This window comes from Pleurodeles waltl, chromosome 4_2 (assembly GCF_031143425.1).
Source record: "Pleurodeles waltl isolate 20211129_DDA chromosome 4_2, aPleWal1.hap1.20221129, whole genome shotgun sequence".
Classification (NCBI taxonomy): Eukaryota; Metazoa; Chordata; class Amphibia; order Caudata; family Salamandridae; genus Pleurodeles; species Pleurodeles waltl.
Genome location: NC_090443.1, coordinates 611,083,136 through 611,100,684, shown reverse-complemented (window position 1 = coordinate 611,100,684; position 17,549 = coordinate 611,083,136). Strand labels below are relative to the sequence as shown.

The window sequence follows — 17,549 nt, the reverse complement described above, 5'->3', positions numbered from 1 at the left end:
GACTGTTTCCATATATGCACATTTTCATCACATAAAACACTTTCACTCAAGCTGTGTTCAAGGGTGTTTATTGTAGTGCAAATAATTGATGAAAAAGTGCAATGGAGTGGGGTGATGGCAGAGGCAGAAGTCCAGGGTTTAGTTCTAGTCTGTCTGTAGCACAGGTCCAGTCTCCAAGTGGTCATAGGAAGGGGAGCAAAGGCAGTTCAAAGTGGACAAGGTGACAGTGTGGGACACAATGGGGAGCATTCAGGAGGGTCTCTTTTCCTGGCAGTGGTCTTTTTCTTGGCAAGTGTCTCTGGCTTCTGTCTGGGTCACAGGGAACGTTTGCAGGGTGGTTCACCTTGTGCAGGGGGAGGGGTGCTGGTGGCCTGTGGGTCCTGTGGCAGGGCCTTCTGCCCACCAGCTGCAGCAGAAGTGGTGGGCTGGTCAGTACGCTGGCTAGTGGTAGGGGCCCGCTGGTGTGCGGTCTATTCCCTCATGATGTTGGCCATATCTGCCAGCACCCCTGCTATGGAGACCATAGTGGTGTTGAGGGCCTGCAAATCCTCCCTGATCTCCTGATGGTGTACCTCCTGCAGCCGCTTGTTCTGCATGTTGGTAAGGATCCAGCCCATCTTGCTCTGGGATTGTTGGTAAGCACCCAGAACATTAGTGAGTGCCTCCTGGAGAGTCAGGTTCCTTGGGCCTGTCCTCCCCCTGGCGCACAGTGGTCCTCCCAGTGTCTCTGCTCCCCTGTGCCTCTGTCCCCTGAATGGTGTGCCCACTGCCACTGACCCCAGGCCCCTGATTGTCTTGGTGGTGAGGTGTGGACTGGGGTCCCTGTACAGGTGGGCACATTGCTGATTGGCGTGTCCTGGGGACAGAGGTGTGGGGACGTTGGGTGGGTGCTGTGATGTTGAATACTGATGGGGGAGGCTCTGTGTTGGACCGCAAGTGGGCTGGGGTGACTGACTGACCAGTGGTCCCTGATGGGCCACGTAGTTCATCCAGATCCTGAAGTCCAGAGTTACTGTCAACACTGGAGGCATCTTCTGTTGGGGGACTGGATAGTCGTGGCACCTCCTTGCTACTGAGATTGGCTGGGGCACCTGTGGGGATGTAAGTGATGTATTATACTTCCTGTCTGTGACATACTGTACATCCCTTACGTCCCCTCTATTGTTTCTGTTGCCCTGCTACCTTTGTTTGTGTATGGTGATGTATTGTGGGGTTGTTAGTCCTCCATGCTGTGCATGCTTTGGTGGTGGGTGTACATGCAGGGCTGGGAGGGCTATCCATGCATTGGTATACCATGCAGGGCTTGGCATTGGGGTTAGTCAGATGTGTAGGTGCAGTGTGGCATGGAGTGGAGTGATCGGACTGAGAGTGAGGGGGTGTGATGGAATGCAGGTATGAGGGGTGATGAGTAGTAAATATTGACTCACCAGTATCCAGTTCTCCGGATACTCCAGTGAGTCCCTCAGGATGCAGTATTGCCAAGACTTGCTCCTCTCATGCTGTGAGCTGTGGGGGAGGAGGTGGGGTCCACCACCAGTCCTCTGAATGGCAAGCTGGTGCCTTGCTGCTATGGAACATACCTCCCCCCGTAGGTCATTCCACCTCTTCCTGATGTTGTCCCTTGTTCTTGGAGGCTGTCCCACGGCATTCACCCTGTCCACGATTCTCTGCCATAGTTCCATCTTCCTGGCAGTGGATGTTTGCTGTACCTGTGCTCCAAATGGCTGTGGCTCTACCCTGACTATTTCCTCCACCATGACCTGCAACTCCTCATCTGTGAAATGGGGGTGCCTTAGTGGGGACATGGGTGTTGTGTGTGTAATGCAGAGGGTGTTAAGTGATGTGGTGGGGTGTGGGATGTGGGGTGCGTGATGGATGGATGGGCGTTTGTGGTGTGTGTGTAGTTGTCTCAATGGTCTTCATGTTAGTCTTGTGGCGCTTTTTGGTATTTGTAAACGGTTGTGTGTAATGTAGCTGTGTGTTTTATAGTGCTACGGATGTGTGTGTGTATCAGTGTCAGTTGTGTGTTCCTGGTATTGGCCAATGTTGTGTTGTTTTGTATTTGGGTGGCCATTCTGACCACACCGGTGTGTACCGCCAATGGTTTAACGCCATTGAACGTCCGCCGTGGTGATTCGTGGGTCATAATGTGGTGGACGTTGTTTTGTTGGCTTAACGGTATGGGTGTTCGTACCAACACTTCAACACTGACGTTTTGGCTGGCGGATTTGTGTATGTGGCAGTATTCTGTTGGTTTGGTGTGTGTGTGTGTGTGTGTGTGTGTGTGTCATAATATGACGAACAGATATTCGACTCCGCAGTGGTATGTTGGCGGCCGTCACTGCGGCGGTAAGCGGCATTTACCACCAATGTCATAATGAGGGCCTTAGTGTTTTTCTAAAGCACTTGAGCATCCAAGGTGTTTTTGGTCATATGTAACAGACTCTTATTTTTATTAAATTCATTGATAATTATTTTACCAATCTGAGGAGAAAATGATGTTGGTTCCACTGGGATTCAAACCTATAACCGTAGGTCATACACAGGTCCAAACATTGGAAGCATTAGTCCTCTGAACCAATCACACTATGTTTATCGTAGCTCTGAGTGAATAATGTGTTTTTGAAATAAGTACCTAGCCCATGCTTCTGTTTTTGAAGGTGTTTTTGCTTGCATTTTGCATTGAAACATTAAGTAAGTAGGTAGACTGGAAATATGAGATTGACTACATACATGAACAAGTCTGAAGGCCAAGTCATGGAATTCTGTGGTGACTTGCATTATCCTTTTAACATACTGCAGTGAATATTTTATTCCATGGTGACACCATTACACTTCTCACAAACCATTTAAATCCTTGGTTTGTGGCTCTTTTATCTGAAAAAAGAGTGTGGTTGCAGATATGAAGAATGAAAGCAGAATCCGAAGTGCAAAATCAAACACATCAAAAAGCATTTACTAATATGTTGTAGAACAGTTATTAAAATCAGGTTAATGCAAGTTAGATTAAAAATGATGGAGCTCAGAATGTACAGAAACATGCAGAGAGATTGTGTTTCTTATTTGACCCATGGTGTACAAAAAATAAACATGTTGACATAAATATCTCCGTTCTATTGATCACTGATCATTTTATAAAAACAGATAAGAACAAAAATCCAGTTCTTCTTTTAGCCGTTTTAACTAAAGCTCCAATAATGCTGCATGTCCTGCCTTTGACCTTCGGGCTGACACAAGCATTTTGACATCAGAACTCCACTTTAATAACATTACAATTAAGCAGCTGAGCCCAATAAACATGGAATCCTTCTACTGTCTCCCATCTCCACTGCAGCCTGGTGGCTGTTTAAATGGCGTTTTTATTGGCACATCTATGTACCATGAAGATATGTAATCGGGGTACATACATCTCTGTGAAGTAAAGAATAACATATAATAATCTATATATAGTTATCTTCATAATATTGTGGTACTCTATGTTATGGCTACGATAGTTTGCTATAAAAACCTATACATTTGTGGTAGGATACCTGGTTAAGATACCCTAATGCTGCAAGTTTAGTGCAAGGATCCTTTTTCCACTTAAATGATTCCGCTTGTATCAACCGGCTTCAACTGTGAGAATGTTGCACTCACATCTCGACATTTCTGCATGTCTTTCACCACTTGGGACTTTTAAATGGCAAACTGTAAAGGGCAGTGACTCAGAATATCTCCATGTCCTTTAGACATCTGTGGTTATCATCACGTTCAAACACAGTGCTGTTTAAGAAGAGTTCAGAAGACTGGGATTGATGTGCACATGTGATTGCAGAATTAATTATCTGTGGACTGATGGACAAAAGAGCAAAGCAGGAAACTCATAGCTTGTGTTTTCTGTATTTGAAAACCTTTACTAGAGTCCTCATACTGGAAAGGTTTCAGATGTTAATAGCCATGAAGCCTGACAAACTGTCTATGGTCTGGGTACCTGAAGGATGACCACGCCCATGTACAATGGGCCTACTCCGCATTTGGCTTCTCATTGAACAGAAGACTTTGCAGGGTGGACTTTGCGGAAGGGGATGTGCAGCGAACTGACGGCATGGATAGGACTGGATTAGTGATGGGTGACTCCGCCTTGGATTTGTAGTAAACAGAGGAGACAGAATCCCTTTAGATATAAGGAAACTTTTCCTTTTTTGCGTAGCTGCTCTGGGATGCTTTGACTATCATTCTGGAAATTAATCAACTATTTGTCCAAACAAGAAACTGAAACAGTATTTGATAAATTCTGCATAGAATAGAAGTTTTCTATAAGGGTGGCGATGAGCTGTTTTTTACACCAGCATTTCTTAACCTGTTATCCGTTACTGTTTAGAAAATTAAATAATATTAAACGATTATTAAAGTATATATTCATAAATAAGCCAAATGTGAAATTTAAAATTTTAAAACAGTTTGCACATGTGGAGGAATTTGAAATTGAAGGCTAAAAATTAAGTTGATATTCATGACTTGTTTTGTGGTATTAAAGCAAGTACAGCAAAAATAAAATAGCATAGATGATTAGTGGCCTCAGTTCAAACACTGGTATGTGCCAACAAAAAGCGAGTATGCAAATAGTGAAAAAGGCAAAGTGGCACGCTAACTGCTAGCATATTGATTCGTCTTTTCGAAATGAAACCAGTTTTTGAAAACCTCAAAATGTCCATTAAAATTTCCAGTTGATCCCTAGAAGTTTGATGTAGTGATGAAGGGTCAAAGCTGTGCTCTCCTGCTGTAGTGTCAGTGACAGATGTGCTGCTCGAACCACCCCGTACGTATCTTAAATACATGTACAGCAGGCTGAAGCAATGGCTCCTGGAAAGAATGCCATCAAAGAGACTGGCTTATTGATGGATGAAACTGATCGAAACTAAAGTTTAAATAGTTCGAGAAACTGCATTATAAGCGCTTAATTTGTAAAAGTATATGTAAGTGCTGGTACCAACATGTTTTTTTAGTGGGTGCAGCCCACCCACCAGTGGCACAGCTCACTTGCCCTCTGCTTCTCACTTGCCACCTGTTTAGGTGAGCATTCAGTGGCCCCTCGAGAGAATGAAGCGTTTCCCACCGAAGCTCCGCCATGATCTCCTTTCAACCATAAGGTTTGTGGTTTGATCAAATAAATGAGTCCCACTGATGGAGAGGTGCCGTCCCCTTGACCTGGAACAGATGGATAAAGTGAAACACATGCGTTTCCGATGAATTCCCACGAACCTTGAATTATTTTTTGCTTTGTGCTTTGGCCTGTCCTGTACTCCTCATCCGGTAACGGAAAGTTCTGCGCTTCTGACACAGCTTTCCAGTAACACGTTCCAAATAGCTGACCACGTATTTTGTGAAAAATAATATCTGTATAAATAGCAAAGAACCATGATGCGCGTTGAATGATTTGCGATCGGTAGTGAAGCAGGAAGTCGGTGACAGCTCCAGCATTTTAGCGCGCATCCAGGATGTAACTGTGTTTAACATCCTTTGACGCTCTTACATTAAAACTGATAAAAAAATCATCCCCTATGTTCTTGTTGAACTGTAAAAGTACATAAAGTCGTTCGGTGACTCGCGGTTGACCCCGCGGATCATTTATTGACAGGACGCCAGTCACGTGACGCTGTTTTTTAACTGTCAGTGTTTCGTCGTCGAGCCCTGTCATGCGTCGAATCATCTCTGTTTAGTGTTTACCAAAAATACGTTATACTTTCAACAGCTGTATTCGGGCAATACGTAATAACAATTTTAGTAAAATACGGTTGATCGTGGCCCTTTTTATCTGCTCCGAGTTCCTTTGTGAATTCCGTGTTCAGTTATTCAGTGCGCGGTGGTATATGCTGCAGCCGGTTCGGATTAACAGATCAGAACAATCCGGTAAAAAGGGATGTCTCGTTAGCAGCCACGGTTTTGTAAGGTCTGGTGAGCATCCTCTGTTTTTCCTTCCCTTACTGCACTGGTCTGAATCGTTTGATCACTCACACGCAGCAGACCACCGAGCAGTTCCCTTCTTCTCAGACTTCTGTATGGTGCAGAATTTATTGTTGATTGCACTGGCCCTCCAGTGGTCCAAATTTATAAAAGATGTTATCTAAGCACTGCAGTACAAAAAAGTTTGACATTGCTAGCGCAGGAGTTTTAACAGAATTATTGATGAATATTCATGTATCTTGAGTGTTGAATTTGCATAGAAAATATAATAACATAGGAAAAAGAATGCATGTATTTGAAAGCATGACCACGAGAAGTGGCCACCAATGTTCACGAAGTGTACTTGTTAATGCATTATTAATATGAAATGTGGAGCATATGCTTGATTATTGTAGTAATACATCACATTAAGGGTTATGCATTATGTATTTGCTTTGTTAATTGAAAGCCTTAACTTAGCGGAGGTCTTAGCCTAGTTGCGCAGCCTCATGTCAAGTTGCATTTCTTAAACGTATAATAAAATGGCTGTTCAGAGAATTAAACTGTGATTTTCCACTGTACTGACCAAATGTGCTTGTAGCTAAAAGTCTTTCTCATGAGAACTGCTTACTAGAAGATGTTGTTCCTGTTGAATGCCACAGTGTGAATGTAACATGTTTGAGAATGACTTTCTCAGGAGGAGAATAATAACTAAACCGACTGGAGTATAAGCTGCAAAAATATTGTTACCTTACAAGCTGTATGATGAGAACATCATAAAGGGAGCGAATTATCGACATGTGAATTGTGTACTAGTAGAAATTAAAGATCGGATGTTTTAGTTTTATTGGACAAAGTGTGAACATGCGATCCCTTGACCAATAGGGACTTGGGAAGTAGTTTTAGGAAATCTAACTTAACAGGACTGCACTGAGGAGAATTCGCCATTCATCACCGCGTTCCACATTTGCCCATTTTCTGTCTTACACTATTTTCTGAGCATCTTGAGAAGAGACGTGCTTAACTTTAATGCTTAAAGAGACCTTGCCTTTTCTGAACTTTGATGCTGAACTTTGCCTGAATCCTTGCTGATGCACTGGTTCTATGTGTGCCCGGGAAGGGTACAATAAGGAATGAAGCAGTGCTGTGCAGTGCATGCATGGTGAGTGCGTTGTTAGTGTATGTGTACCTGCGAGTTGTACAATATGAAGGGTGTAGTGTTGAGCAGCGCCGGTATGGTAAATGTGCATGCTGGCTGCATGTGCGCCTGCAAGTGGCAACACAGAAAAGTTACAGTAGTGAGCACTGTGCACAGTATATGTGTGTGCGTAATGTATGTGTTTCTGTGGTGGCACAATACATGACAGTAACATTGCTGGATAGTGTGTGTGCTTTGTACGTACACTGAGTGCAAGTGTGCCTTCACTGGTACATTGCATGGAGGACCCTGGATTCCATTTGGGAGGCCCATGCCTGCCTGGTAAAGACACGAGGAGGTAGAAGAATCCCCCCAGACAAATGTGGGTATTTCTGCATTCCTGTAAGCTGGGTAGGACACACTGGAAGAGGGAGAGTGAGGCTCCTCCGCATACTTCAATACCTACAGTGTGTATTCTTAGTTTGGTGGTAAAATGTGACAGCCACAAACTTAGTTTATCACCCACATAGTTTGTAGTCATGAGTATAACCTGCCACCAATTTCACTAGTTGTTCTTTGCTGTTTCTCCCCTTCTCCTCTGGGCAAGAAATATTGGCAGCTCATCAAGTTGTGCAGCCAAAGGAATCTAGGCTGTAGACACCAAAGTGCACCTTTACACAATGATCCAGTTAGCGCAGTGAACCTCCAGAGCTTTCAGAAAATCTAGATCAGTTTCTGGACGAATAAAGTTTCTTGTTCTTTTGTGTCCTGTTACTAAAATGTGTGGAAGTTTGCCCTCCTTGGTTCTGCACATGTTCAGTATTTCTTAATCAACGATTTTAAAGCAATGGTGAAAAATCTTGAAGAGAACCCACTGAATGTGCAGAGAGTCCTGAGATGGTGGTCTCAATCCTTAAGAGTAAATTAGTACTACAAGAACTAAACAACATGGATAGAAGTGATGTAGTCAAACATTTAGTGCTGTTCCTCATGTCAAAGAAGTCATCTATAAGTGACAGTGTATGCATTATGTTAAGCAAAGTACTAATAGTTTGATTGTAGAAAGATGTACTGAGATGTCATTTTAAATGCGCCTTCATTTAGACTGATGTTAGAAACCTTTGTGGTATTAAGGGTTAATTAAATATTAGGAGGATTTACTTGATATTATGTTATAATTTAGAATCTAGTTTAATAGTGTGTTTTGAAACAATATTGAATTTCTTATGATTAATGATTTACATATGTGTGCAAACGTAGAGAAATGCAGTTCTGCGCTATACTGATTAAAAAATATTAACAGATTAGTCAATTTGTTTAAAGTTACTGTAACATGAATATTAATGAATAATTATTAATGTCGAACATTTGCATATTAAAATGTTTATTAAAACGTATCAAATTAAATGTGCTGTATTAATTCACTTGCATTAGCTTAAGTGAGGCCAGCTAGGCCTGTATTTCGTGGCTGTGCTGAGAATGCTCATTTATTTATAAACATGCCTTTTCTTTTCAGACTTCATTCCCATGAAAAGATTAGTTTGGTAATATACGACTACTGTTTTACACATAGAGTTATTTTTTAGTTATACAATTTAACCTTGGAAGTGGAACATCCTGGACTGTGGGCTAGCCAATTAACATTGGTTTCAGTCTTGTGTGGCGCAACATGGATGGATGCAGTTTCCATGACAGACCTGTAAAAAAAGGTGACTGTTTCAACTTGGAGTCGTGTGATCGATTGCTATTGGATGATCCCCCTTCAACGTCAAATGAACTGTTGTCCTGAACGAGTCAGATTGTCGGATGGACTTTGATTTATTGATGAGCAGTTGTATACATTTCAGAAGCTGAAGATTTCCCTTGGATCAGAACCTCTGCTGAGCCCCTTGGAGAGGTTTCTTCCTCTCTGCCTTTGCCACTTTGAAATGCCTTTTTGAGACTAAGGGCCATATGTACGAATACTTTTTCCCATAGACACAGAATGGATAAAAACCTTTGATACATCTGGCCCTTAGAGATTGTTCTCTAACCCTTTGCAGAAGACTCTTGAACGAGCTTCTGACATGCTGATGCGTTCCCTTTTTACCTACCCTTTGCCTACCTTAGTTCGTACCCTGTTGCTAAGGGTTATCCTTTTCCAATTTTTTTTCCCTTTTCTTTTTGTCTTTTGCATGCATGTATTCCTCCTCGCACGTTACCCCTTAATTTGGCCAGTAGTAGGGTTTTCCCTGTGCCAGCTAAATTGAGCTGTAAAGATTTGAGCTGCATTAATACTTGTCAAAGCTGAGCAATGCTTATTTTCTGTATCTCAGATTCTCTTGTTAATTTTTTGCATCACCCTTACAGAACACTTAGGTTTAGGAATATGGTTAGTTTGCACTTGTTTCATCGCCTTGGGCAGATCTTGGTGATTCTGTATCTTTATAACTTTATTTTGCAAATTGTCTACATGACACTAAGCTTGAGTTTGTAATAAATCCCTTAACTTTATTCCCGACTGGAGTTTTCCTTGTATGGCCACATTGGTCATACTGTTTAACTTAATTGGTTTGTATTGAAATTGTGTTGTATGGTTCTAGCACATTGTATGCAGGGTCCAAAGATCTGTTTACCTCTCTGAGCATTGATTCTTGTTAAGGATGAAAATGCTCCAGCAGAAGATAAACAGGATAACTTCTAGATAAGGAACCTAAATGAGAAAGAAAGAAAATCCGTTGTCTGCTAAATACCTTGCCTAGTGTCCCACATATCTAGATTCCAAACAATTTTTGACTTGGTGTTGTGACTCACAGGCCAGAACACTCAGGAACTGCCCCTTTAAATGTCTGTGGGTGGGCATTAAATGTGGGGGCAATACCATTGTGTGACTTTGGCAGAATGCATTCGGGCTGAGATGCTGATGAATGAGTGATGATGGAAAACTAGTAATTTGCAGGATGGGGTATATTAGTATTGGTTCTTTTACAATCAGAGCTTGTTTTAAGTTTGCGGTGGCTTATTTATTGACCTGGGCATTGTTAAGTGTTTGCTCTTGTGTGCACTTGCAGTCTTTCATTAGTCTGTAGTCTTAATGCTGTGTTTGCTTCTTGCAGCTGTATAATTTTGGCGAAACTATTTCCATCGTCTTCTGGACTGACACATGGAAACCTGAAAGTTTTTACGATAAAATAAAGAAAAACCGACAGAATGGCATGCATACACTCTGCTTATTAGGTAAGAGTTCATCATTGCGGTGTTTACTTGAATTAGTGAAATGTCTGCTTTCCTGAAGATCAGTGTGTAAGTCTTTGTGCAGTGGGGTAGAGTACAGCTTTACTGAAATAAACTCGGAAATACCACTATCCTGTCTTATTTTGGATGACACTCAGTGTTCAGCGCTGATGTTTGTTGGTCCTTTTGCTACATTGGCTTCTCTGGTAGAGGTTTATTGGAGTAGTCCAGGACCATCTTATCTACATACGATTGCAATTCCTGTTCAGTCATTGAAAGATGTTGTGCACAAAAATGGATTACGTCGACCTCTTTTATGAATTCTATTATGGTATAGCCTTGAAGTTTAAATTATTTCAGCATGCCACCAGAGTTGTCTTAGTGACACTTTACACACATAATATTCTCTGACCCAAAATGCTGCATCAAGATAGAAGCAAAGGAATAGTGTTTTCTAGACTGTGTGAAATTAATGTTTTCCTTTTTGTATAATCACCTTTTCTCTAAAATGAAAGTGATTGTGACAAAAGGATAATCTTGCTATAGGAGTGGTAACAAATGACAAATTCAGTGACTTTCTGGTCTGATATATTTTTTTATATTTGTTACAATTGAAAGTATTGACGAGATGACCCTAACGACGTTGATCCCTTAAGGAAAGACATCATCATGGTTGTCGGAAGCACTCGTGTGTGGGTTGCGTGTGGTGCACTGTACCTGCGTAGTACTTCAACTCAGCTTGAAATAGTTGTGAAAGGAACCAGTTTTGAACTATGAAACTACAACTCTGAAGATTTCCAGAGCAGGTACCACGTTCAGAGCTCTGCTCTGAAAACTTTTTTGTATTGCGTTTTGTTTACTCAATGCAAAATAAGGGCTCAGATGCACTGTGGGCTCTCTCCTTGGTCGTAGGGGGCATTCTTCATTTTCCTGCCCATGTCTACCATCCTCAGCATGGCGAACAAGGGCTTGGAAAAGGAGTGACAGTCCCTCTGACCTCTGTTGATTGGGATGATAGTCTAACATTTAGAGTTGTAGGCTTTCAAGACCTTGCTTTGTTCTGAAAATAAATATGCATCAAGGTAAACCTTTCACTCTGACAACTCATCCAACTTTTAATAAAAAAATATACGCTCAATTTCAAAATTACTTACCGACTTTTTCGATCAGGATTTGTTGTCCGGTATCTCCCCAAAAAGATATGAATAATGGGAAATGTTCTTTCCCTTCCATTGAAATGTGAACATCATTAATCTAAGGTTTTCGAAAACATTTTTGTTTGTTATCCTAGACATGCATTATGTTTGTGACAGTGTTCGCAATGGGTGATTTTGAAAACGAAAGAGATATTAATAACAGAGAAAAACAGAGACCGAAATACAGAAAAATAAGTGTGACTATTTTAATAAAAACAAAAGGAAAGTGAAACAATAGTGAGCCCGAAATATGTTTAACAATCTAACTACTCTGTAGTATCATATCAACACATTCATTACTGAAGCAAATAAGAGCATCAGTATTTCTTTTCATAAACAGTAGAAAGATGTATGTGCAGGTCAGGAGGAGCAGAGGGCAAGGACTTCAAAATCTACCTTATTCAATACCTCTACGTATGTCACACACTACCTTGTTCAGTACCTCTCTCAGTAAAATATCTATAAGAAAGTTATACACGGTGTTCTACTGAAAGGAAATGCATATTTATATAAAAGAGGTATAACTGTCTGTGTTTGTTAGTGCACCTTCCCTAAATTTAAGTTAAGGTTGATAGGGGTCAATGTTGCTACTTGACCAAAACCTCAACAGACTTGAAATTCAAATCTCCACCTAATTTCCCACCCCTGCCACATTAACTCAACTTTAGCTAGCCCCACCTTGGTCAAGGGTTAGGATAGTGGATCACGGGACAGTACTGAGGTAAGACACTGCCTCTTCTATCCAGAAAGTACACAGATTTTACTTCTCCTCACAGAAAAAAATTGAGGATAGTAGTAAGTCCTCAACTACTTTGAGGCTAATTATTATAATGCCTTACATAGAGAACTTCTAGAGTTGCTCAACACTTCTATCGCTATTGCAACATTTCCTGATGCCCAGTAATATGTGGAAGTCAGACCACTACTCAAAAAACCTACTGCCTACCCCAGCAAGCCAAAAAACTACCGGCAAATCTCCCTGCTCCCATTCCCAGTGAAGGTACTGGAAAAGATCATCAGCAAGCAACTCATGACATACCTGGAGCAGAACTATCTATTTGACGCATCCTATTCTGGCTTCCACAACAATCACAGCACCAAAACCGCCCTAATCACAGCCACGGACAACAACTGAACCCACCTTGACCAAAGAGATGCACTCAGATGGACCACCTTCTTCCTTACTGGACGAATCCAGAGGATCCACCTCCTACCTTTCTCCTCCGCACCCAAGGAGATCGCCTGTGGTGTCCCCTAGGGCTCAGCCCTACGCTTTTCAGCACAAACATGACCCTGCTGGCCAACTCGCCAGATCCCTCGGTCTCAACATAATTTCCTACCCAGATGACACCTGACTCATCCTCTCGCTCACAGACGACCCCTTCACCACCAGAACTAACTTTTGCAGATGCATGATAAGCGTCAATGATTGGATGAAGAACAGCTTCCTGCAGCTGAACATAGACAAGATGGAACTACTGATCCTCTACAACAGCAGCAATACATGGAACAACTCCTCGGGGCCATCAGGCCTAGGACCCGCACCCACTCCCTCCAACCTCACCAGAAACCTCAGAATCCTCATTGACAACAAGCTCACCATGAAATCAGATCATCGAGTGGCTACCCCTACACACAAGATGCACTGTGACACAGGCCCTCATCACCAGCCGACTATACTATAGCAACGCACTCTACATAGGAGTTGGTGCACACCTCTTACAGAGACTTCAGACCATACAGAACACCACAGCTAGACTCATCCTTGGCCTTCCCTGACAAACCCACATCACACCCCACCTCAGGCAACTCCACTAGCCCCCTGTACAGAAAAGATGCCAATTCAAGCTGCTGACCTACGCACACAAGGCTTTCTACACAACAAAGGGCCTGAACTTCCACCAATCCTTCGAGAAGACTACGCTCTGCTTCCCTTTCATTTGAGCATAATCCCTAAGATTCTCTCCAGATTGATTCCCAGTATGGCTAAATTCTCAGACCTAGTCCGAGAATGTGCATCATATCTCCACCTTTTTGACTGCTTCCTCAGCATTTAAACATAGGCATCATTCTCCCTCTCTATAGATTGTAGGACATTGAATGCCAATCATGTATAACGTTTAAATAGCTGAATTTCAACCAGGCCTCTATCATTCCTGTGGTCATGATCACTAAGGAGATATAACCACTCTGTCAGTGTAGGTTTTCTGCAGTGTGCCATTTCATCTAGAGGAGACTTCTAATGGGTTTGATGCATAATTTGACTTCTGTCATGCCTCATATACACCAGAACACAGTTTTTTATAGCCTTCCCATCACTTCAGTTGGGTATGGCAGAGTTATTCTCCAAGAACTTGATGTTGTTTACACAAGGTATTCAGCAGACAGGTTTTGAGTTCCAGGTAAAACCAGAATTTAGAAGGATCTAGCTGAAATTCACATTGCTTATACTAAAGGGACTTCTGGCATTGCCTGTCGTTATTTGATCAACTGTTAAAACACTTTCTTGAATCTATGTAGGCCAACTGAGTGAACTCCCTCTGATATGTAGACTGCGTTGTTCCATAGTGGGGCACAAGGATGTAAAAAACCCTTTTGTTTCAAAGGTTTATGACAGTTTGACCATACTTTAATAGAGCCTTCTTTGATTGGATTGGCGATTTACTCCTCCATGAAATGCGTTCTTCAGAATGACCTAATCTGGGCTTTCTAAATCTGTATGGAAATGATAGGGTAGCTGGGAAAGGTGTTAGGCTGCATGATAAAGTTCTGTTTAAGAGTAGTTAGCACAATAATGTAGCTGTGGAGAGACTGCAGAACAGTGCTGGAGTGCAAGTGCTTCCTATGTAAATTGTATTGGTGATTGATCTATCCATGATTGGCATATTTAATTTACTAGTCAGTCCCTAGTAAAGTGCACTATGTGAGCCCAGGGCCTTCAAATCAAATGCTACTAGTGGGACTGCAGAACTGATTGCGCCACCCACATGAGTAGTCCTGTAAACATGTCTCAGACATGCCACTGTAGTATCTGTATGCAGTTTGAATTGACAGTTATACCTAGCAAGTGTACCCACTTGCCAGGCCCAAACCTTCCCTTTTACTACATGTAAGTCACCCCTAAGGTAGGCCCTAAGTAGCCCCATGGGCAGAGTGCAGTGTATTTAAAAGGTAGAATATGTACTAGCATGTTTTACATGTCCTGATAGTGAAATACTGCCAGATTCGTTTTTCACTATCGCAAGGCCTATCTCTCCCATAGGTTAACATGGGGATGGCATTTAATTTCCTCTTAAGTGTAATTTCCCATTGGGAGCAGATAGAGATGTGGAGTTTGGAGTCTCAGTTTGGGGTCTCTGAACTCACATTTAAAAAATATATATTTTAGTGAAGTTGGGTTTTTGATTGTCAGTTTGAAAATGCCACTTTTAGAAAGTTAACCATTCAGTGCCTCTGCTTGGCTGCTGAATCCACGTCTGGGTCAGACTGACATTTAGGCTGATTGTGAATTCATTCTAGACAGTGACACAAAGGGAGCTGAGATGTGAACCGCATATCCTGATGGGACTTCGTGAGCTAAAGTGGGAGGGAGGAGCTGTCACCTGCACCTCAAAGGGCTGTGCATGTCCTCACATAATGTGGTCTCCGACCCCCTGGAGTGTGTCTGGAGCCAGGCCTGGGCAAGGCAGGATCTTGTGAACAACCAAGACTTTCCTTTGAAGTTTGCCTACGTCAAAGGCAGAAATTAGTTTAAGTAATGGACCCAAAACCCCAGACTTGCAGAACACTTCTGGATCAAGAGGAACCTCTGCCAAAGAGAAGAGCTGAAGAGCTCTGATGAGGAGTACTGAACCTTTGCTCTGAGTGCTTTGCTGGGTTGGTCTGCTGCTGCTTTTGCTGTGGAGAGGACAGAGACTGGACTTTGCTGTGTATCCAGCTTCTGAAGTTTCTCCAAGGACTTGAAGTAGAGGTTGCCTCCTGTTGGACGTCTCAGGGATATCAACGACTTCAAATTCATCTGCCTATATCACTGGGAACCGTGTGTTTTGTGCTGCAACAGAAGGAAAACCACCACAATGCCGCTGCCTGTACCGTGCCCTGATGGCACTGCACAGACCCATGCCCCATTTCGCACCACAACCCTAGTCTCGCTGACGCAATCAGAGCCGCTGCTTGCACCCAGCCCTTTGGGGCCAGGTCGCATAGCCTTGCTTCACAGCGCAGACTTGGTATCCTAGAGGCCGACGCTGCTGCCTGCAGAGTGGCCTGAGGACAACACTTGTGAGGGACATGAAGCACCATCCCGTCCCGCACCACAGCCCCTCCCCCATGACACCAGCACCATCGACTCCAGCCTCATCAACAGACTCTCCTGCCTGCACTGCAACTCGTGGGTGCTGCACGGAGCCCTCCCCCAGTCGTAACGTAACCTTGGGCATACCAACAATAGCACTTCAGCAATGACAACGCCACTGCCTACACTGCAACCTGGAGACCTCACACATCGCACTACTCCGATTCACACCGCAGCCCTGGTCTCACCACCACTGCAGGATGCAGCACCAAGCCGCTGCCTGCACCGTGACCTGTGGGCACTGCACGTCACATCATTCTGCTTTGCACCGCAGCCCTGAAACCAGCACTCCTGAGTTTGTCATCAGCACGGAGTTCGATCTGCAATGCGTGTACGTTCAGGGGCCTAACAACTCCTGCACTGACCTCCGGAACAGACGCCTGCCAATGCCTGCGACGCCGCATTTCAGATCTCATCGCAAGGACTGCAACTCCCTGCATTTCCAAGGTCCTGTTTGCGGGTCTTTCTGACACAGTAGCTGGCCCACGACCTCGCTGTCGGCCTGAGCTGCTGGATTTGTTGTTCACATCTCTGTGATAGCCCCGGATGGAGCAATCGTCTTCAAGGAACTATATTTTTAATTAATTCTTGCAAAATTCATATCTCTATTGCTGTTTGTTCAATTTTTCTTGTTTGGTCTTGATTTACACAGATAAATATTGGCTATTTTTCTAAAACCGGTGTGGTATCCTTTTGTAGTGTTTTCACTGTATTTCTGTATGTTATGTGCAAATACTTTACTCATTGCCTCTGAGATAAGCCTCACTGCTTGAGCCAAGGTATCAAGGGGGTGAGCAGGGGTTATCTAAAGTGGGTCTCCCTTATCTTGACTAGGAAGAAGAGTCCCTACTTGGACATGAACAATAAATATATATATATTCCTCCACTACTGGCCCCCTCCAGGCGCGCTCTATAGCCAGTGCTCGCGTCAGGGAATGGCCGGTTCCCTGTAAACTATACTCCAACAATTGACTTTTAGTCAAACGCGGCACACGTAGGATCTTCAGAAATTCTGTTTATATTACTGATTGATTCAAATATAACCCACACCAACGCGTTTCAACCCTCCAGGGTCTTGATCACGGTACAGAGTACTCCATTATTCCCAATGTATACTCTCTTTCCCAGTTTGCCCTTATGTGGCATTCTGGGATCTGTAGTATACCTTAAACACCAAATTATAAATATAAATACAAATATGAATATCACAACCACCAAAAAAGTAAACCTTGTGTACAACCCACTACCAAAAGCATTTGTACCTATTACCTATTTACATCAACATACACATATCTATACGTATTTCGTTCTGACAATTACTCCATCCTATCTATATTTTTGGATCGTTCATATTCTTTATACTGCTATAACTTTTTTCCAAATGTATAAATGCCAAAATATGTTTTTTCAGAGTTTGGTGTCTACTTACATTCATCATTTTAACTATCTTTCCCTATTTTTTCATGTTTCACCATACCTCTTTCTACAGATGACAATATAGCTCCTCATCCATCATATTCACTATCTTCCCCCTGTTTGCTTCTCTCTATAGATGACAATGTAGCTCCTCATCCATATTGATCCCAAGTGGGGTCTTTGTTTTTAATCTAATAATGTATCTCTATTCTAAATGTCTTAGTTGTTGGACTCTGTCTCCCCCTCTTTCATGTTTGGCAATGGTTGCAATCCCATAATATTTCATGTGTAGCCAATCAGCACCGTTGTA

General features: G+C 42.7%; 1 protein-coding gene across 1 annotated transcript in view; it reads left to right on the top strand.

Moving 5' to 3' along the window:
• DPH5 (diphthamide biosynthesis 5) overlaps positions 1-17,549 on the top strand; it is a 326,819-nt gene that overhangs the window by 166,606 nt on the left and 142,664 nt on the right. The window contains exon 4 of the mRNA XM_069232182.1: positions 10,156-10,276. Coding sequence (XP_069088283.1) covers positions 10,156-10,276 — 121 coding nt within the window. The remainder of the gene's footprint in view (positions 1-10,155; positions 10,277-17,549) is intronic.